Here is a 23,543-nt window from a genome sequence, read left to right on the forward strand (position 1 = left end):
GGTCTGAAATCCATAGGACAGACTGTTGAAGGGCAGACAGAAAGCCTTGAGCACAGAGGAGGATGCTGTCCACAGGTACAATTTCTTCTTTAGGGAAGTCTCAGCTCTGCTTTCAAGACCTTTTGCCTGATTGAATGAGCACCCCTCCCTCATTGTGGGATAATCTCCCTTATTTAAAGGTAATTGATGATGGACTTTCAATCATCTTCACAGCAGCATCTGGATTAGTGTTCACCAATAACTGGCAACTCTAGTCTAGCCAAGCTGGCACATCAACCAGACCTTGAGGTCTGATCAGACTTACTTTCTTTCAGCTCTCCAGACACATCATGGCTGAGTCATGTCTCTCCACCCTTGCTCATGCTGGTCTCTCTAGGATACCCTGATTTTGTTCCATAATCTTGAATATTTTGAAATGGTCTATCTCTCCACCATAAGATCTTTAAAGTCATGGATTCTGGAATATTTATTTTTGTATCTCCAATAAATAATTTTTAGGGTAGGACTGAACTGACCCTTCATTAGCTGGTTTTCAGACTATGAATATAGAGTTCCTTGAAATTTTTTCTGGCTTTTTAAAAGTATAATTGACTGATCACAATCGCTTTCTAATTGCTCTATCAACCTTTCAGCAAATGTTTTATTGAGGGCCTGTTTGGTTTCCAGACACTCTAGGTATTTAGAATATATCAGTGAATGAAACAAACATCCCTGTTCTTGGAGAGTTTACATACTATACGGGGGAGATAGATGATATATAAACATAGCAAATAGTGTTTAGGAAGAAGATAAATATTATGGATAAAAGAAAAAGGAGGGGTAGCAGGTGGTGGGGGGTTGCATGTTACAGTTGTAATAAGGTGGTCCTCAAGGTGTAGGGCACATTGTGGAGAAGATGTGTGATCAAGGGCTAGAAGGCAAGAGAGCCATGTCGATAGGCAGGTTCATTCCAGCCCAGGGGTATCCAGGGGACAGGCCCTAGGATAGGAGTGAGTCTGACAGTCTGAGGAAAAGCACTGAGACCCCTGAGCCTGCAGTGAGAAGCACGCATCAGCTCAGTGAGGTCAGATGGAGCAGGGCCTTGCAGAGCATGTAAAGACTTTGACCCCTGTGTGAAATGGGAACTCTTAAAGGGTTGTGAACAGAAGAATCCTAAAAGCAGACATATTTAACAGGATCACTTTGGCTGTTATTTGAGAATAGACCACAGGGGTAGAGGGCAAATGGAGGAAGATCAGATAGGAGGCCGCCTTTAACAATCCAGTCAAGACATGATGGCTCTTACTAAGGACAGTGGAAGTGGTGGTGAGAATTTGGATCCTGGATGTATTTTAAAGTTGGGCCAACAGAATTTCAATAGATTAAATGTGGAATAAGAGAGAAAGGAGAGCTAAGTACAACTTTATGGTTTTTGACCTGAGTAAATGGGATTGGTATCAATTGATATGGAGAAAGCTGAAGGGAAAGCAGAATTTAGGATTTGAGGGCAGAGTGGGGTCAAAATCAAAAGTCTGTGGGCAACTGAAGAGACCACATGGATGGTGGGATAAACATAGTTGGAGTTTGGGAGACTGGGGTTTAAAGCCACGGTAGGAAAAGAGATGACCAGATGGAGAAGAGGGAGAGGATTAAGGGCTGAAATCTGTTGCACCCCAATAGAAAAGGTCTCAACATGAACCACCAGCAAAGAAGGCAGAGAAAGAAAAGGAAAGCTGGCCTGCAAGACTGGAGATAAACCAGAAATTATGTGTCTTAGAAATTAAGAACATCTTACATGAGGATAGGAGTGATTATCTAAGTTAAATGTTGCTGAAAGTCAAGTAAGGTGAGGAATGAGAATTGGCCTCTGATTTTAGTAAAGTGGAGATGGATGGTGATTTTGAGAAGAGCAATTTTGGTGAAGTGGTGGGGATTAAACCCTGATTAATGTAGGTTTCATAGAGAACGGAAGCATATGAATCGGATACTGAGAATATATACAACTTTTTAAAAGGAGTTTTGCTGTGAAGGGTCATGAAGAAATAGGGCAGCAGCTGGGGGAGAAGTGAGGCCAAAAGAGTTTCCTTTCAAAATAGCGATCTCCTGCGGCTCATTCGTGGCACTGGGGAGATGGGGGAGTTTGTGATGTGAGCAGCCGTGAGGGAAATGAGAGCTGTTCGCACAACAGAATCATGAAGAGTTCATCTGTGATAACAAATGGGACGGGAGAGTGCGTGGATGCTGGCAATGTGAGGAGGGTCTGAGAAGTTCTTTTCCTGTTTTGGGGCTTCCCTGGTGGCTCAGATGGTAAAGCGCCTGTCTGCAGTGCAGGAGACCTGGGTTTGATCCCTGAGTTGGGAAGATCTCTTGGAGAAGGAAATGGCAGCCCACTCCAGTATCCACTTTCACTTTTCCCCTGTTTAGTTTTATCTGTAATCTGGGAAGGAAGGTCATAACTGAGAATGAGAAAGGAGTGAGACGGATTGAGAGGATGGTACGATGGTGTAGACAGTGGAATAGGGTTGCCAGCCCACATTAAAAGGCTATTTGACGTTCCTGGTCATGAAACTAAACTAGGACTAGTTACCATAGTTGTGTGTTTTCCTTTAACTTTGTTCAGCTACTTGAGTGAAAACATAGAACATATATGAGTGAGTGAGTGAAGTCGCTCAGTCGTGTCCGACTCTTTGCGACCCCATGGACTGTAGCCTATCAGGCTCCTCCGTCCATGAGATTCTCCAGGCAAGAGTACTGGAGTGGGGTGCCATTTCCTTCTCCAGGGGATCTTCCTGACCCAGGGACTGAACCTGGGTCTCCCACATTGTAGGCAGAGGCTTTTACCGTCTGAGCCACCAGGGAAGAGCCGAACATATGTAGAGCTGTCTTTAGTTCAGGATTGTGATTTTGCCAAGGAATTGGGTAAAGAGAAGGGGAACCAGAGGTGCATTAGAGAGAATAATGATAACAACTGATCATGTAAGCTTGGTACAGAAGGGAGTGAAGACGCCCAGGGGCATGAGTTTCAGTGGATAGTTGATAGGATCACTTTGTTGGAGGTCCCAGAGGGGTTGAAGGGGTGTTGAGGTTAAGTTAGGGGAAGAAGAGCTGAAAAGATAAGAGGGGGTAATCAGAGAGTAGAATGAGGGCACTGATATTAAGGAGGGCATTGCTGTTATTAGTGATGGCGAGGTCAAGGCTAGGGTATGATGTTAGTGTAATATGATGGAGGGCAAGATCAGTGGAGAAAATAATTCTCAGGGAATGAGAGGCAAGGGTTTGAGAAAGCTCATCTGCATAGACATTGAAATTGAATAGTTTTGGGAGAGTGACAAAAAGCCAGGAGTTAACCTCATCAGGAAATGAGGAAACATGATCTGGAAGGCAGCAGGTGGGTGCAGTGATGGTGGAGAAAAGGTGATATAATAAAACAACCTCAGAGTCAAGGCTGGGGATCTTTAGGGAAGAGGGAAGAACAGTGCTCTAAAGGTGGCATTGAGGACTCAAGGAAGATACTTCCCTTCTCCAGATTCTTTGGTGTCAAGGCTGTGGGGTAAGAATAGTACCATAGGAAAGAGCCTATGGGAAGCAGTGACCTCTGGGAGGAGCCAGCCTTTCCTTAGAGCAAGAAGATAAAGAGAGCAATCTGAGAAAAGACAGGTGGGAACAGAATTCTGGAAGGCCCAGTGGAAAGGTTTTGAATGTTGGGACCTTCAATGGCTCTCTTATTTTTCCAGACCACCTTGAAGTTCTCCACCCTGAAGTTCGCTTTTTAATCCTCCTCTGCTTAAAAATCTTGATGCTTGTCTAGAACAAAGGACAGTGTTGTGAGCCCAATTGTTTGAAGCCTCTACAAACTCACCTCTCCCTGTTTTTCTTGGAATATCTTTTGTATACTCCATAACCTGCCTTTGTTCTACTTTATCCTCAGCTCTGCACTATTTCTCAAGTAGGCTTTTACTCTCCTGTTTTTCTGCCATTGTTCAAGCTCCTCCCCCCTTTTGGAATGCCCCTACCTCCGTAAATCTCTCTTAAGTCCTTCTCATTCCTCAAAATGTAACCCAAATTCTGCCTCCTCCTAAAAGCCTTTCTGGATCCTTCTGGTCAGAACTTCTCTCCCGCTTGCCCAGAACTTGGAATCTAATCCACTCACTGGATATAGGTTTTCATTCTGAAATCATACAGAGTAAATCTATATTTCTTTTAGTGATGACCTTTTAGTTGGTTGAAAACTCATCTTGAGCAATTTTCGAACTGAAGCATTTCCTAGTTTTTTCAATGCTTCCTTTGACAACATGGTTTTCACATTCTTTTACCATCCTACCCATTCTGCTCTTAGAAAAAGTCTTACTTCATTGCTGCACCTTTGGAAATACACTGCCCAGAATTGTATAGAATATTCTGTTTGTGTTTGATTGAGGCAGAAGAGTCAGTCTTTGACATCCACTACTGATATTAATGTAATAAACATTTGAAGAAATGTTGTTAAGATATTTCCTAATGGTGTAATACCAGCATATCTTGTCACTACTTTTACCTTAAAAACATATCACTGCATTTATCTATCAGAATTTTATCATAGATTCTTGAATCCTGCTGGCATTGGCTATTGGTTGAAACTATAAAGCCATTCCTTAGCACAGAATTATAATTAAGAAAAATCATAATAAATTATAGTCAGAAACCTGATTTTGAAAATATATGTATTTAAAATTCATATTATTGAGATACATATGATGACTTCAATTCTATCCTTCTATGTTTAGTGTACATTTTTACTAATGCATCATAGTTCTCTTTGGGAGATTATAGAAGAGCTCTCAAACTGAGTTTCTTATTTGCAGTGAGTCATAGATCTTAGAAGCAGCACATGCATTTTAGTCATGGTGAAGCCTATTAAGTCATCCATCTAATTTTTACAAAGTTAATAATCTTGATTCCCAAAGTGCTTTCTAAAAGCCCACTCAGACTGGTTGTTAAGCATGAAAAGAACAAGAAAAATTTACAGATCTTCTATGCCATCATCCCTGAACAATTTCAGTTCATTTATCCCTCTTTGAGTTTACAAGCATTTTTGAGTGCCTACCATGTCCTAACAAATATTTATTTGAAGGGTAGCTCTTTGGGGCTGGAATGGTGTAGAACTCTATCACTCATGGACCTTAGGGAGCTCACAGTCACATCCAAAGAGACCATCAGTCAGGGCTCTTTGGTTATAAACAATTGAAACCAATTATTTAATTCAAGCAAAGAAGAAATTTAAATTTCAAGGATATGGATGGAAAGCCTGGAGAACTATCCTTGGGAAAAGAAACAGATACCAATAAAAGAACTGTTTGACTTTCTGGAATAAATGAACCCTTGCCACTTTTCTTAGTTTTCATCATTTGGCTCAGTTTTTGAAGACCTGGAAGAGATCCCTATTTGCCATGTGCCTTTCCCTTGGTTGGGTAGAGAGCAGTGAGAGATAAAAGGGTAGGACAGGAGACGTCTCCCTTGAGCAGGAGATAGGACCCCTTGATTTCTCCTCCCACTTGGACTCCACACAGTAAGGGAATGACACTTCCCCCAAATGAAATAGAAGTGACATTACAAAAGGGAAGTGTATATGGAAGCATGTCCATTATACAGGGACCTGTGCTTAATCTGCTATAATAGAATTCATTGTATTAAGGGATGGAATAAAAATGTAAATAAAATTATGGTAACATTCTTAACAAGGGCAAAGATTTAAGAAGTATTCAAAAGGCCATATGATTTTGGACTTTGAAACTCAACTAAGACCTCTATAGTAAGGTAGGGTGATGGCCATCCAGATATAGGAAAAAGCTTAGTAAGAGTGCATTATACTGGTGATCAGTGCAAGCTCTGTTGTTAGATGTTTTAAACTCACATGTTACCTAATAGCTTTGCAGACTTGGGCAAATAACTTAATTTCTTTGAATCTGTCTCCTCATCAGCACAATGAGAATATTCATACATATCTCACAGTGTTAGGGTTGCCAGATGAAATACAGGACTCACAGTTAAATTTCAGATAAACAACATATATCTTTTGATGTACGTCCAAAGTATTGCATGGGGCACACTTACGATTAAAAAAAACTACTAATTTGTTCGTAATTCAAATTACCTGGTCTCCCTATATTTTTGTGTGTTATATCTGGCAACCCTATATAGTGTTGTTCTGTCAAATCCGTTCATGTAAAATCCTTGATATGATCCTTGGCACAGTAAGGTGCCAGGAGCAAGTGATGATGTTTGTTGTCACCGTCATCATAGACAAAGTTCAGAAGCCTGAAAGTATGTCCCAGAATCATTTCTTACTTGGTTCTTGAACCATAGGACAGTTTCCCAGTTAACTTGTGCCAGGACAACATTTAGATGGTTTCTCTTTATGCTGTGCTGACACAGGAACTGTTCACCTCCGCCTGGTATTTATATGGTTTGTCTTTCCTTCTGATTGTTTCAAAGACTTCTCTTGTGTATCGAGTTCATTTTGACCTTATCTTTTAGCCACTCATAATTAGTGAATACTATTTCCCTTTATGGGCAAATCATTAAAGTATTGAATGGCACCAGGCTTGAAACTATCATTTAAGGATCAAGAAGACTCAACTGAAGCATTGATTATGAATATTTGAGTTTGAAACTGTAAACCTTAGTGAGTGTGGAGTCAAATTATCCCAGTATTATGACTGTGTCATGTGAAATAGAATTAATTAGAAGCTTTGTGAAATTGAAAATGCTTCTTCTGTTGCTTTTCCTTTACCTGATAGGCCCATTATAGAATCCTAAAGAAATGCCATTAGTCACAGAATTTGTCCCTTATTCTCTTCTAGAGTTGGTAAAATGATGTTTTGATAATATATTTCATTATTTCCCAAAATAACGTCTAGCATCACTGACCCAGTGGACGTGGGTTTGGGTGGACTCCGGGAATTGGTGATAGACAGGGAGGCCTGGCATGCTGTGGTTCATGGGGTCACAAAGAGCTGGACATGACTGAGCGACTGAACTGAACTGAAAAGCCTAAGCAGCTCTGTCCCCCTTTATACATGATCATTTCCCCCTTATATAGATATGGTATTTAAATGCTGGTACAAGTTGATTTCACAGGAGAGAAACTTTAGGATTTTGTTATTTTCAGTGAACTAGAATAACTATTATACTTTCTATATGCAAAGGGTATTAAATGTTTGACAATAATATAATTACAGCTATCATTAAGCATGCTACCATATTCCAACCTCAAAAACTGTTATACTTTCTGTATGGAAAGGGCATGCTACCATATTCCCAACCTCAAAAACTGTTAAGCTATTTCCATTCATCATTCCATTTAATTTCTCTAATATCCTCATGCTGTCATCCTTATTTTGTGGTTGGGGTATCTCAGGCACAGGGAAGGTTTAAGTAACTTGCCCCAAAACATGCAGCCAGTAAGTGGCAGAGGCAGGATTCCAAGTCCAGTGGTTTGATTCATTCATTACCTTCTTCAGTCAACTTGGTAGCAGTATTTCTAGCAAGTTTGTATTACAAAGCTTTGGAATATTTAAATTTAAAGCCCTGTAATCATTCCACCCTAGTGTAGCAAGGAAGGGACCATAGGATTCCATTGAAAACACACATAGTCACCTTAATGGGTTATTGTTTCTTTCTATTGAATATGTTAGTGATGGTCCACTTTCTAGCATCTTTTTTGTTCTGCTCTACATTAGACCTTTCTTTTTTCTTAAATTCAATTTTTATTGGAGTGTAGTTTCCCTGGTGGCTCAGATGGTAAAGCGTCTGCCTACAATGCAGGGGACAGGGATTCAATCCCTGGGTTGGGAAGATCTCCTGGAGAAGGAAATGGCAACCCACTCCAGTATTCTTGCCTGGAAAATCCCATGGACAGAGGAGCCTATTAGGCTACAGTCCATGGGGTTGCTGAAGGTCAGACAAGACTGAACAACTTCACTTTCACTTTCACATTAGACCTTTCTTTTTTCTTAAATTCAGTTTTTATTGGAGTGTAGTTGCTTAGACCTTTCTCATTTCATCTTCCCTTTTTCTAGTTCCAATATTATGAAACTCCTTCCTATTTCCCTGAGTTTTAAAGATTACTTTCTGGCTCTCATGTTAAGACTTGATCTCAAGTTAGGGAACAGAACCAACTCAGCAAGTACCTTTCATATTCTGTTTAACTTCAGTACCAGAGGCTGTGGGGGAAAGAAGAAAATAAAAGAAATTAAGGAGAGATTTGAAAAAAGCCAGCCAAGAAAGATTTGTCTCTTCATTGACCTGTTTCTTATTCTTATTCAAAATGAAAGTCAAAATTCAATTCATTCTTTAGGAAAAAAAATTAGGAAAGAATAATCATATGGTTAATCTTGACCACATAATAATCATGATACCACTACATTCTGTTAGGTAATGCTCCATTGTCTGAGTTCCCACAGCAGTCTGGGAGGCAGAATTAGCCCTATTTTACTGTGGCTCAGGAAATGAAGTTACTTGGCCACAGGTACAAATTAGCCATCGATGGACTTTAGCTAAAACCTTTGTCTTCAGTTTCTTAGGAGTGTTTCTTCCCCCACTGAGCCAATGGTTTTTCCTTGAGGATGAAAATAGTTGAATGTGAAATTTAGTGTTTTCTCATCACCTTATCTGGAAACAAATATTTTATTGAGAATTATGCCTGAAACTTCTTGAGCCTGAGGAATCTGAATGTTCTTCTTGAATAGATCTCAAGCTGGGGTGAAAATATATATTTATTTTTCTGTTTGTGAAATGGATTTTTGGTGTGACTGAAAGATAAGATCTTCCATGTGGTTTTGAGAATAGGTGGGAGAAAAACCAGCTACTTTGGAACTCTTTTATTTCTCACTGCCTTGAAGGTAAATGTGGTGTCTTTCTAAATGGTGGTTTAGAAATAACACCAATCATCCTTCATTTGAATCACATCCTCTTAAAGTATTTTTTAAATGTGTGATGTGAGTTTAGTAAATAGAGGGGTGCTTAGGAAAACAAGCTATTTTGAGCCTTGAAATGTGGGCATTGGGATCTGTGCTCCTTGCTATCATTTGCTGAGTAACAAAATTGTTTTCTAAAAATATATGCCAAATTCTTCTCTTAGTAGTGTTCACTTTTTCCCCTTTGGTGCCATACATATGCACATATTTTGACCTATATAATGCATTTATTGCTTCCCAGGTGGCACAATGGTATAAAGAATCTGCCTGCCAATGCAGGAGATACAAGAGACATGGCTTCAGTCCCTGGTTTGGGAAGATCCCCTGGAATAGGAAATAGAAACCCAATTTTCTTACCTGGAAAATTACATGGACAGAGGAGCCTGGTGGGCTATAGCTCATGGGGTCGCAAAGAGTCAGATACCACTGAGCAGGAGCATGAATACATTTAGAGAGAATTTTCTAAAGAATCTTTTCACAACCATTTGAACATACAAAGTGAATGAAAAAAAGCTACACAAAGACAATTATTTCTGGGAAGAGTATTGTATTTTAACAGAATTTAGAACTGCATCTTCTGCACAAGGCTATTTCAAATAGTTTTATATTTAGGAGAGGTTTAAATAACTACTAACTCAAGATCATACAACTATAACCAATGACATCAGCCCTACCCCAACCTAAGTAGTTGTGGTAGATAGACAGTTAATAGCAAGCTTCTACTGTGCTTACTTAATTCTCAGAGTTAGAGATTAGAGACTGATATCCAAGGTGGACAGAGCCCTGGCTCTCATGAGGTTTGTTGTCTTGCAAGGTCATTCTACTTCATACATTCATCTCAGGCCCTTCTGTGTATGTATTGTGCAAGTTAAGAGAGTAAGCAACATTATAGTGATTTTGAAACTGGCATGGTTTCTATTCTATTCTATAACCCCTCCTAATCCTGAGCTTCTCTCTTCCCTTTCTCTGCAAGAGTCCCTGTTGTCATAGCAACAGACCTCAGCCTCTAGGAGATTGGAAGACCCCCATGGAGCCCTGCCTAGACTTCTGCACAAATCATTCCTGCCATTTGGAGCTTTGCAGCTCTGGTTTCTAGGCTCTCTTAGCACAGGCATTCTTTATAACTTAGGAGATCACTGTCTTGCCAATCCTGGGAAACAGAGGTAATTTTGCTGAAGGTCAGCCATTACTAACTGAAGCAATGGGATTATTATTTCCATCTTAGACCTGAGAAACATCCACCCGCTGTTAGCTAAAGGTTCTCCATTCATGATTTAGTCCAGAATTGGGTCCTTAAAACTACTCCGTGTTAATCATTAGAGGAAACATATTTAGCTTCTATAGTGACGAATGTGGATGAATCAATCTGTGTATTCCTACTAACACAAAGCCTAGCTTTCTTCTGTAAAAGAATGATCTTGCAGTATCACTAGATTTATAGTTAGGCAACACTAATAATGAAAGAGTGGGATTTGTGTTTCTTTTTACAATAGCATGAATGAAGCATCTTCTGTTTTGAAGGTGTTTTAGCTTATGGTATACTAAATAGAGTTTGGTAAGCACTATAAATGAAGAAAAACAGATGGAAAGTTTTTCCAGAACCAGTGGAATATCCCACATGTAAATCTAGAGTTTCCAATGTTAGAATCCTCCAGAAGAATATGCTTTTTATATCACCTTGTGTTTGTTATAAATATAATATCACCTCTATTTGATTGAACAAAGAAGTTGAATTTTAAGTAATTGATTTAAAGCCACTAAACAAAGGTGATAAAATAGAATAACTGGTAAACAGGTGGGTGAGGGGCAAGGGGATATTGTCTTGTATCATAGCAGAAAACTATGTAACAAACAGTTGACCCTTAAATAATGGGGTTGTGATGGTGGTTAATCTTTGTATAATTAACTTAGAACTGTACCTCCAAATCTGAGATTCCTCCACATCTATGGATTCAAACTTCTATCCCACTTAACCACTGTTAAGTATTGTCGTATTTACTCTTAAAAAATATTGCCAGATAAGCGTACGTGCGCAGTTCTAGGGTCAACTGTATAAAATTGATCAAGAAACAACAAGTACTCCCATGAAGAGGTCCAAAGGAAGTAAAAACAGAAACTCTTAAAAGTGATTGGACTGGGGAAATAGGATTGGGATTGAAAAAAGGTTAGAATTGTCTATTGTTGATTTCCATTTTAAGCCGTTTGGTATTTGAAGGTTTTATTATTTGACAAAAATTTAAAAGATTTTACCAAAAAGAGCAAATGTATGATTTAGAATATGCCTTTCATAGTCATCTATAGATGACTATCAAGAGGTGTGAAAGTTGTGGACAAGACAGGAAAACTGGGATGTGTTCTTAGTCTATGTCTACTGCTGTTGCTAGTCATGTGAAATTGTAGTAAAAGAGCGTTAACTGAGCAACTAATATGTTCAAGGCCTTGTCTTGAGTTCTGTAGGAAACGAAAAGGTGGATGCAGTTTGGTGCCAAGCCTTCATCACGTTACAGCGCAGTCAGAGATGCTAGGAACGAGGAGGAAACCTAGACGGGGAGGACTAGGAGCTCAGATTTGTCTGTGTCTACACGGTGCTACATAGTTTACCTAATTTTTTATGGAAAATATGTACTGTAAAAAAGATGCAATATAGATAACTACAGGGGTTTAGTGAGTGGGAAATGGTATTTGCTTGTTAGGATCGGGAAATGGTATTTACTTTTCAGGATCAGGAAATGGCTTGAAACATAGAACATTCAGGATGGGTCGTAAAAGTGGAAGGAATTTCTATAGACAGGGATGGGACGGGAGAGGCATCAACATATTCGCTAATTGAGAAGCTCATATTTGAAGCTTTGAGGGGGAGTTCCTTTAGCATATAAGAATTTAGCTAAATTCCCCATAAGCTAGGTACAAATCTAAAATGAGTTTTTAAGATGTTTCCTCAGCCAAAGATGTTTTATTAAATGTGTTATCAAGGTTGCTTTTTATTGAAATTGCTTTCCACTTCACTTGTACTACAGATCGCAGTTAAGATTTGAATATAATCACTCCTGTCAATTCAGTGTGAGAAAAGATAAAGGCAAATTTGGAGATCACATGAATTTTGTACCTACTTTTGATTTTTAGAAATTATCTAGTAGGTTCTCCACAACTTCAGGTATGTTTTTAGCTTCCCTCTAGAAGGTAACTTGTTTACTTTTCTTGGGATTGACTTAGTTATATGTTAGTTACTGAGGCCCTTCAGTTTGGAACCATGACACCTTCACCTTCTTGCCTAGTTTTTTCAGTTTTGTGTTTTGACTCAAATTCAGAGACATCCGTGACCATAGGAAGGAGTCCAGTTCTCAACTTTCAGAAATCCACCAGTGCTACAGGACTAACAATAAATAATTAAATATCAGAAGTCCAAAGTAGACACACACTTCCTGTATATTGAAGTTATTCAGTCTGTTTCACTTGGGCAGTATGTGCTGAAGATGAAGATTGTCACCTTGAAGGATTCACTTGAAAATATCCTTGTACAGTGATCACTCTCCATTTAGGAAAGGTTACAAAAGTTCTTATTTTACAGCATTCCCTATTTCATCATCTTAGATTTTAGGGAGTGACTTACTGCCAGAAATCCCACAGCATTATGTTTTATGAAAGTGTATTTTGTATTTCTTTGAGAGCAAAGGAATAAAAAGTCCTTGTATTTAGGGATTCTAAATGCAATCCTAATGTTTACTATGAAGAGAGGGTTGCATCTTGTAATTTAGAGCTATTTGACTTACACAGGTTAAGAATTGTAGTTATTTAGAAAATCTCTTATTAAATTAGTCCCTTAATGGTTTAACATCCATAGTTTGTTTTGAATTCTGAATTTTAAATGCTGAATATCCTGTACTGGTACAATCTGAATTTTTAATTAACTTTAAAACTAAAATATGTTGCTTATTGTGAAAAACATAGGAAAGATGATGAATAAAACAAAAAATACCCATCATTTCACAGCTCAGAGAGCTTTTGTACCCAATGGAATATTTCTTCCTTTTTCTAATCAGATAAAAAAGTGTGGTTTTTAGTATACTTGAGACATCTATATATTTATCTGTATGCTTGTATCTACTTTTTTCACTTTTTTCTTTTCCATGTCTTTAATATTCTTTAAAGACAGACTTGGATCTGAATGCCTTTTTATGTTGCTTCTTTTGTGACTTCCTCTGCTCCTACCTGTCCTCTAACAAAAATTGGAATTTTAGTTATGATAAATTATAGTTATTTAATTTAGTTAATGGTCACAACTAGTACTTGATGAGTTTATGAACTCCTATGACAGATACCAAATTGGGCTTCTGTTTATCAGTCTACTTTTAGAAGTCATTTGCTTCTTAGGTTATGTAATGACTTTGGTCCTGGCCTAAAGTCCTGAATATTGGTATATCCTGAACTATTGGAATCCAGTAAAAAGTGTTAAATGTTCTCATTTCTAGCAACCTGTATTTGTGACTGCTTGGATATGAGTAGTTTTAAAGACTAGTTAAGAGCATGGGTTGGTATTATGTCTTTACAACTTAGTAACATTTTTGGGTAAATTACTATCTCTTATTGCATCTCCTTTCAAGGTTAGAGTGAAAACTACGTGAGATAATAAAGTAAGTGGCACAGAGTCTGGCTGAAAAGTAGTATTGAATATTCTTTTTTTTTTTTTCTTTCTGTCAATGTCATTGTGAGGTCTTTGGGTCTCTGGTTATTGTGCACAGTGATTAGCCTAAGCAGAGATTGAAAAGCATCAGAACTTTTCCCTCCCTATTCAAGGTAGCTGACCATGGGAGGGAAGAAAGCAGATAGTGCATTCAAATTCTAGACCAGCAGGAAGACATCTTTGTTTTTTCTATCGAGAAGCTTAATCTCACAGGTAACTTCAGACTTTGTAAACAGGCAACTGCTTGCACGCACTTAAAAATTCACCACTATGTCTGCATTGCTGGACTATCACTTAAATGCATGCTGGTCCCAAATAACTGACTTATGGATTCCTTCTCATTCCTCAATAGCTAGGTAGTTTCTGTAGAAACCTAAAAGAACTACCTGTAGTTGCTTTAATAAATCTATAGCTTAATAAACCTGTAGCTGCTTTAATAAACATAACGGATGGTAAGAGTAACGGCCAATGTAGTAAAGTCCACATAGCATTGAAGACCCAGCACGGCCAAAAAGAAACATATAAATAAAATTCTAAAAGGAAAAGAGTAATGGCCTCCATGTACTGAGTGCTGTGTGACAACTAAGAGCTCTTCATGCATGAGCTCATTTAGTCTTCATTGCTGTTCCAGGCAACTGTTACTATCACCCCTGTTTCATCAATAAGGAAACTAAGATCTAGAGAGATTCAGGGTTTCCTAAATAGGAATTTGAATGCTGGTTTGTCTGCCTGCAGAATCGGAGCTTAATAGCTTTATGTGTGTGTGGCTCTGCTGCCTTTGTTTCATAAGTACTGCATAACCTTGTTAATTCGGTCCATCTACATTAGTTGTAATAAACACTGTTCTAAGTGATGGATTACAGCATGCAGACAAAAGTTCCTGCCCTCCTAAAACTCACCTTTCTATTATAGTTCGCTGCTCAGTCATGTCTGACTCTTTGCAATCCCATGGACTGTAGCCTACCAGGCCCCTCTGTCTATGGAATGCTGCAGGCACAAATACTGGAGTGGGTTGCCATTTCCTTCTCCAGGGATCTTCCCAACCCAGGGACTGAACCTAGGTCTCCTGCATTCCAGGCCTATTCTTTACCATCTGAGCCACCAGGGAAGCCTGTTATAATTACTTGTGTCCATTTCCTTCCCAGAATGAATGTTGTTATAAGATAGTAACTGTGTCTTATTCTTTTTGAGTTTTAGGGGTATAATTAGTTTTAATTCAAAGCTGAGAATAATTACTGGGCTTATGAAAGAATTATTTCTACAAAGATTTTGGAAGCTAGAGTGTGCCCCATTCTATTTATCAGGCTCTCTATTTATTTTAGCACTGATATTTAGTCCTTCCAGACTCATCCAATTCTTACTGTTTATTTTAGAAGCATTTAGAGGTTTATTATTGTTAACAATAAAGCTACTTTTTGGTATCTTGGTTTCTTTGACTTCCATCAGGGAACTATAGGTGTGCAGAGCAACATAAAAAATTTTCTTTCTTTAGAACACACCAAAAATACATCTGGCAAACCAAGTTCAAGAGCCTTAACTTCTTCATAGAACAAATTATAATATTCTGGTATAGTTGAAAAGTAATGATAATAGCAGGGGAAGTCCAACTGTGAAAAAATTGATACCTTTTTTCTGTGATATCAGGAATATTGAATCCTGTCTTTTGGATAAATTACTATTATTTTAAGGAAAATGGTCTCACAAAGTGTTAGTCTATAATGTTCTGTTTTAACCAGGTAGAGGTGAGAATAATTTTAAGTGTCCTTGGGTGGAGGTCAGCATGCTATATTCCCCACCTAGGAAATCATCCATAAATTCTATGAAGTAGGTGGTATTTTAATAAAGTAATTGCCTTATTTTTGCCTTGGAAATACAATTAAACTTTTTTGGTCCCATAAGAGGCAAATGGCTGATAATGTTGCTCATTTTTAAAAAGTCATTTGTCCAAGTGGGAGGATCCATTGGCAAACCAGCCTGCTGTTGGCTGTTCATTTAGATTTTGACATTACTTCTCCTTGGGACCCTGATACTGGGCTGTCTGATAACTAGTGCAAACTCCAAGAATATCTTTCGTTTCTCTAGAAGGAGGTGTGGATTTGCAAAGCTACCAGCTGGATATGCAAATACTACCTGACGGGCCAAGGAGTGATGTGGACTTTTCAGAGATTCTTAATGCAATACAAGAAAGTAAGTTTCACTCCAATTTTAAATTCACCATGAAAGGAGAAACAATTATAATACTTGGGAGGGGTAATAAAACTAGAAACCTTAGATATGGAGCTTTAAAATAAAATGATGTCTTAAAAGAGATACTGTGTAAAATAATTTTGAGACCAGAAGAGATGGTTAGTAAAATGCCAGTTTGATTTGTGAAACTGAGCCACATAGTACTGGGGTCTTTGATGACGCCTGGTGGGAAAACTGTTGAGGAATTATAAAATCTTAGTATGCTATGCTGCTACTGCTGCTGCTGAGTCACTTCAGTCGTGTCCGACTCTGTGCGACCCCATAGATGGCAGCCCACCAGGCTCCCCTATCCCTGGGATTCTCCAGGCAAGAAGACTGGAGTGGGTTGCCATTTCCTTCTCCAATGCATGAAAGTGAAAAGTGAAAGTGAATCACTCAGTCATGTCCGACTCTTCTCGACCCCATGGACTGCAGCCCACCAGTCTCCTGTGTCCATGGGATTTTCCAGGCAAGAGTACTGGAGTGGGGTGCTATTGCCTTCTCCTAGTATGCTATAATATTTAGTAAATCACTGGCCCTTATAATTTTTAAAATTCCTTGGTTAATCATAATCAAAGAAAAATCTTTAAGACACCAGAATAATATTCCTTCGCTCAAGTATCAGTAGTAGGAAGTGTGTTGATGCAGTAAACCAGAATCAGGAATTTATTCTTCAAAATGGGTATATGAAGTCATTGATGCAGTGCTGTGACCAAGAAGTAAATTCCTTTTTCTAACCATTTTGATTAATCAGGGTTTACCCTTCTTCCTCTATTTTGTGTTACATAGTTTTCACCAAGAACTTTATCATGATCAATACATTTGCTCAAGTTACAGGTTTAGCATTGAGGGTGGGGGATGTGGTATCACAAACTAACTCATTAACATTTGTGTTTCACTAACAGAGATCTAATTCTTGGTAATTATGCTCCTCTTTCAATATCAAATAGTGTTATTTAATATTGGATTTGAAGGGTTCAGATTTGCAATTTTTGCTACTTTGAGTTTTGTGACATTGCATTTTGTGACATTGCAATGGAATATAGATTTCTAAATTATATTTCTATTTCTCTATTTTCTTATGAATAGTTTTAAGCATTTTAATTCTGTTTATCCTCTTTTGTCATTAAATTACCCCCCTCCCGCCCCCGCCGATCTTACAAGATAATTAATATATCCACTTCACAAGTAGGACAGTTTAGGATGAAAGAAGGTCAGTGCCAATGTCAATAAGATAAATAGTGGAGACCAACTTAGAAAGGAGGGTCTCCACCTTCCTTTAATTATTTCAGAAATGTGTTCAGTAAACACCGAGGTGAGAAAGGACCTGAAATTGAAAATGAGACTGCTTCCAAGAGAAATACCTTTAATGAAAACTTAAAAGGACCAAGTATTTGTTCTGGGTGGGGAATCCCTTCATACTCGGTTGCTGAATAAAAAAAAAAATTTCCCCAGGAGAATAAAAATCAAATTAGTAGACACTGGAGAGAAATTAACTTTTCACGGAAAGTTATAAAATTATGTAATTACTTCATTTGATTGAAAGATGATAGATTACACATTGCTGAAAGGATTATTTTCTAATAAATGATGAATGTTGGCTTCTGTGCAAGTGCAGGCAATGAACTTGAACTTTTTTGGGGCTGAATGAGCTTCTGTCAAAGTGAACTAAGTGTTCATGAAATGATTTTTATAGTATTTTTTGTTAGCACATCTTAGTAAAAACTCACTTGTTTATGATGTTAACTGTTTTATAGTTTAGAATGGGTGACCCCTCTGTGAATAGAAGAGTATAAGTTTGTGAGTACTTAATATTTAAATTTAAAAATAAGAAAAAGGAAATATTATTTCATTTTAACACAATTTTTATAGGTTTAAGAATCTTCCAATGTTTGAGAATTTAATGTTTATTTTCTTGTTTAAAAAGCAAAGTTTTATGCTAAGTAGGTTTGGGAAGCTACCCACACAGTCTGGGGCATCTCTGGTGAGAAAGATTTGGGCCGTTTATCTACCTTCAATCTCTAACTAGAGACTCCAAATATGATTCAGATGTTTAACCAAGTCATTGAAATTTCTGAGTCTAAAATCACATAGTGTGGTTCTTCAAGGGACTGTACCTTAGATGATTATTTATAGAAATCTTTGAGAGACTGATATATAAAAAATGTAAAAAATACAGGATTCGAACATCAGTAAAACTCATTGTCTACTACAAACATTAATTGGGATTAACAAGATAATGGAAAGATTTCACTGTTTCTTAGGATTTTGTAGATGTTTTGTATGACTTGTATGATCAAGATTGGGCTAGAACACTGTGTGTGTATGTGTTTGTGTGTGTGTGTGTGCATACACACAGGTTTCAAATATTTCTTCAGCGTCTTAGCAGCCATCATGGTAAGTGCGCTCCCTTGACTGTCTCTTGTCATTATTAAAATGGCCATGAGTAATAGTAGATACTATTGTCTTCATTTTTAAAGTGCATATGCATCCTGAGGCTATATGATTAATATATGATAGAGTCAGTATTTCCTTGTGTCAGCCCTTGTTGTGCTGAATAAAAAGTGAAATAATAATGATTAGGAAAAAGTGAACTACTTTGGATTTTTACAGTTTTATTCTTGTGTTACATCTTGATGCAAGAATTCCTTCTCCATACTTCTATGTTGTAAAATACATTTACAATTTTTCCTGTTGCTTATGCCCTAAGTATAGCTTCATCTGTTCAAAACAAGATGTCTCAGAGTGACTAACCATCCATAAGTTGTTTTTCAACTTCCCTCATATCAGATATATGGTTTATAAGGAAGGAAAGACTTATTTTATCCATCCTTTCTTGTATCCATCTCGCCTGTCATATGCCAGCCATTGTGTGGTGAACCTTTTTGGTGCACAGTTCAAGTCAGGAAAAATTTTGTCTTATTCGAAATGAAACCAACCTAGTTACTTTGTAGTAGGAAAGCATTTATATTTGGTGGTCTAATGTAAAGGGATATTTGTGTCTGAGTGTGTAGTTTTTCACTGATGTTATTTTTCCCTCCCTTTTTATTCTCGCCATTCACTTCCCATCCCAACATAGCAGCCAAGTCCCTTGAGTGCCTTTGTTTCAACAGAGTTCTGTGTTACATAAATTTCCTGCCTTTTGGTATCTGAAAGCCTGAGATTCTACGTGCTTGATGCTTAGGTAGGTGGAGAGGGAAGGAGAGAGGGAGGGAGGGAGGAGGCAGAGAGAGGAGATGAGAATTTCCTAAGACCAGCTAGCTCCCTTGGCGTATCCTGCAGAGGTAGCATGGCATCTTGCAGGTGGATGGGAAGAGAGAGACTGCTGTGTTGTGTACCTTGGGCGACTGCACGTGGGCCACCTGAGCTGCCAGCCATGACTGAGATTCTCCAGCCTGAGGAAGGAACAGATCCTTCAATGATCAGGGAATGTGGAGGCTCTGGGAAAGCAGGAGTCTCATCATCCCGTTTCTTTGTCATACACCTGGTACCTTGAACAGAGTGTGGAGTGTGGGTGTTGCTGTTCAGTTGCTAAGTCATGTCCAACTCTTTGCAACCCCATGGACTGCAGCACCCCAGGCTCCTCTGTCCTTCCTTCTCTCTCCTGGAGTTGGCGCAAACTCATGTCCACTGAGTCGATGATGTTATCTAACTATCTCATCTTCTGCCGCCCCCTTGCTCAGTAAATTTTGTTAACGCCTTAGTGAATGAATTCCACTATAGACTCGCAAAGGGGACAGCTCAGCAGTAGAGTGTGGCATGGAGACCTGAGTCATCCCAGTAGATGTTCTGCCATTTATAAAACCTCTGGAACCTTTGTGTGGTTCTGGATATCTGAGGGTGAGGCATGGGAATGTCAGCAGTGACTGAAATGAAACTGTCCACTGCAGACGGGTTCTTTGAATTCTCAGATGGGAAACCCATGGATATAGAAGACCAACGCTATACAGACTCTGGGGACTCTTAAGTGGCATTCATACCCTGGCAGACTTGATTGTGATATAGTCCATTAGATTCTAATCTACTTGGGAGGGAAAGAGAGCAAATAGCAAAGTATTTGGAAGGAGAACTGGGAGGCTTTAAAGATTATTGGGTGATTGTTATGCTGTGAAGTGAAGTGAAAGTCACTTAGTCATGTCGGACTCTTTGCAACCCCATGGACTATACAGTCCATGAAATTCTTCAGGCCAGAATACTGGAGTGGGTAGCCTTTCCCTTCTCCAGGGGATCTTCCCAACCCAGGGACTGAACCCAGGTCTTCCACATTGCAGGAGGATTCTTTACCAGTTGAGCCACCAGCGAAGCCCAAGAATACTTGAATGGGTAGCCTATCCCTTCTCCAGTGGATCTTCCCGACCCAGGAATTGAACCTGGGTCTCCCGCATCGCAGGCGGATTCTTTATAGCTGAGCTACTAGGGAAGACCATTATGCCTGCAGTGTCCCTATGCAGTCATAAAGCTATTCCTAGATTGGTGATGCTCTTGCTCTGTGGGTGAGGAGACTGAGTCATTTCTCAGTGACATCCAGTGAGTCATTCTCAATCCACTTTCTTAATCCCTGATTTACCATTGTATTTTTAATTCATATGGCCATGCTGTTGCAGAGGGGAAGATGAGAGAGAGGAAGGAACTGATAGCCATTAGACATCAAGTAAGGCAACTACCTGTATTATTTTGTTTAGTCTTAAACTAAACATATCGGTGAAAGGGAGGTAGTTATAGACAATCTATGCAAAGCTCTTAGTGCTTGGCACACAGTAAGCACTGTAGACTTACTGGTGGCCACCTTGTCTTCATTCCTCGCAACAGTCCTCTCTGGTACATTGTATTATTCCCACTTAAATTAAAGCTTGAACAAGTTACAGAATCCAATTGAATAGTAAGTGGGAGGACTAGTGTTTGAACTCAGGCTTGTCTAAATCCAAAGCTCATGTTCTTTCCAGAGAAAGGGGCAGTTATGGCCAGTAGACTTTAGGATTTTTAATGCAGAACATCACTGACCTTGTTTCTAGTTGTGAAAAAGGGAACCACGGCTATTGAGCAAAGCTTGGATTAGGTACACAGTTCTTCTCTAAACAGCATTTGCAGGGTTGAAAGAGGTGCCATCATTAGACTCCTTGTTATAGAATGACCAAAGTGTCTGTCTGTTTTTTAGAATGGAGCAGCTATGGGAAGAGCTCTTTATAAGAAACATGCTGTCTTGGGAGCAACTTAATGATCTTGGCCCCATTATAGAGTGTGCTGTGGGTACCCCCATGCTGTCGTGTATGCTCTGTTTTAAAAACGGTATCTTTACAAGCCAGGAAATGCCAATGGAAAAAAATTTGATAACCACACATTTTTGAAAATCTCATGACTTGTGTTGTTGTTTTTTTTTAAAAGGCATTGTGAATCTTAAAGTATTTCAAGTAAATTTTTCAGGCAGAAAAAAAATGCCAGCTCTCGGATCTATAACTATTAGGACTCCAGCTTTCTTATCCCAATTTTTGTTTGGGGAAGTGTTAACATGCCTGTTTAATTGTTGCCTAATACACTAGTGGAGGTATCCAAACTTTTTAAAGCTGCAGAATCTGTTATTTTGTCCCTAATATATTTTTACGTATATCATCAGTGTTTAGGAAGATAACTGAGCTATCTGGAGTTGGTGGGGAGTAAAAGGTATAGGGCTTTCCCACTCAGTTTCCTTTTTGCCCCTTCCGTGGCCCCTGAAGTTCCTCCAAAGAATCCTGGGGTTCCAGGGAACACACTTTGAAAACCACTGGCCTATTAGAAAGGAATAAAGCCAGATAAGGAAGGATTTATGTCTTTTCCAATTATTTATTTTAAATGTTCTAAATTAGACCCTCTTCTTCTTGGTTTACCAGGCAGCCTCTGCTGCCTCTGCAAATTCATTTGAAGAGTAATGAACATCTAGAGGGTCCTAGGCTTGCTAGTGCCATATAAATTTGGTTTTTAAAATTCCAGTGGCTCAAAGCTGTGCTGTGCTGCTGTGTGTTTTCCTAGATTTTTAAAAGCATTTAATTTGATCTATTTGTTAAATTTTTAAAAGCGTCAGATTTGTCAGACTACAGCTGTGAAGTCTAGCTTGATTCAGATCAGTGTTAAAATTGTGACAAGATAATTGTTTGCTGGTGAAATGACTTCCTGTTCTTGAAACCAAACAGGATTTAAGAAGAGTAGAATGCCTTCCACAAAAACAAGGAGCTGGCTGGAAATAGCCTGCATTTGGGAGTCAGAACTGGGTTGGAATTCATCTCTGTCACTTATGAGCTGTGTGAGCATACTTAGCATCTTTGAACCTGGCTTCTTTCTCGTATTACCTGTCCTGCAAGGTGTTCTGAAGATCAAAGGAGCAAACAGACCTCACAATTCTTCATACACAGTCAGCTCTGAATAAATTGTAGTCCCTTCCACATCCTTCCTATTTGACCTCTGAATTCAAGAGAAAAACAGATTCTTGCAGGTAATGGCACTGAGGTAGTTAGAATAAAGGGAAAAAAGGCAATTGATATAATCTTAAGCTAACTTTTATTTATTTTATTTTATTTTTTTCCTAACTTTTATTTATTTTATAATGGGCATTCAGCACCTCCTATTTGCTAGCCCTTGTGTCAAGTTTGGAGCCATCTTGGGCCTTCATCTGAAAGGGACTCTAGATGTATAGATGAGCTGGTTATAAAACAGCCAGGTCAGTGTTCAAACTGAGACATGAACAATTTTTTTTATTATTCTAAATTATTCCTGGAGGTGTCCTTTTTTTAAATTTTCTAATGAGGCTATGAGGTCAGTATATAATACCTTCAGAACTCTGAGTATCAGATGTAATCATTTGGAACTCAGGATAAAAATATCAATAGTATAATGAACTGACACTCTGCAGAACAAATATAGAAACTCAGATTATACTGCACACAGCCCTTTCATGTCTTCTTCAGTGACCTATAATTTCACTTTATTTTCTCTGCCTCAGAAAGTGTCAAGATTAAAGAACTATAATGCCGAAGAGAGGGTTTTTTTTGAAAGAGCCGTGAGTTGAACTCTTTGATTTTTTTGGTATTTATTTCTTCCTCTCTTTTAGATTGTTTCTAACACAGTCTAAAATAAACATTTGCTGTGTTTTTCCAATTGCCTTTATAGCATTGATCCCTCAAGTTCATCCTCTTGTCTGGAAGTATGAGGCTTTCTACTTATGTCTTGGTCATGTTTATATCTTCAGCACTTAAGCTCAGTGTTGGTTCAATGAGCAAGTGGCAGAAGATAAGCAATTCATTTGTTTGTTTTAACCCTTGCCATATGTTTGCAGTCTCTTTTCCCAAGAGAGTTGAGCTAATATACAAAATTATTTTCACTGAAAGAATGTTTGAAATAATTGCAAATATTTGATAGTAGATTCAGTACCACTGTGGCAAATGCCCTCCCATCACATGAGGGAGGTCAGGATCTCCATGCTTCCTGGTCCTTTGCCTTCTCTGATCTGCTTCCGTTTTGGGAGAGTAGAACAAGCCAGCCCTCAGAAACCTTTCTCCCTGCTGCCTCTCTCCCCTGCTTGACTCAGAGTCAGTAGCTGATTTTTGCTCTCCCAAGCAATTTCAGTTTCTTGGCTCTTGTTTAGTTGTTCAATGTGAGTCCCTGCTATTTAGTTCCTGGGTCTCTTTAGGGTAAGTGCCTGCTTTTTGCGAGAGAATCATTTGGGTATCTTCCTT

The 23,543-nt window shown here is 38.6% G+C and overlaps 1 protein-coding gene across 1 annotated transcript in view; it reads left to right on the top strand.

The window, feature by feature from the left end:
- The window catches only part of ANO4 (anoctamin 4), a 434,401-nt gene that overhangs the window by 210,544 nt on the left and 200,314 nt on the right, over nt 1-23,543 (top strand). The window contains exon 5 of the mRNA XM_052640010.1: nt 15,697-15,801. Coding sequence (XP_052495970.1) covers nt 15,697-15,801 — 105 coding nt within the window. The remainder of the gene's footprint in view (nt 1-15,696; nt 15,802-23,543) is intronic.

Source organism: Budorcas taxicolor, chromosome 5, assembly GCF_023091745.1.
Source record: "Budorcas taxicolor isolate Tak-1 chromosome 5, Takin1.1, whole genome shotgun sequence".
NCBI lineage: Eukaryota > Metazoa > Chordata > Mammalia > Artiodactyla > Bovidae > Budorcas > Budorcas taxicolor.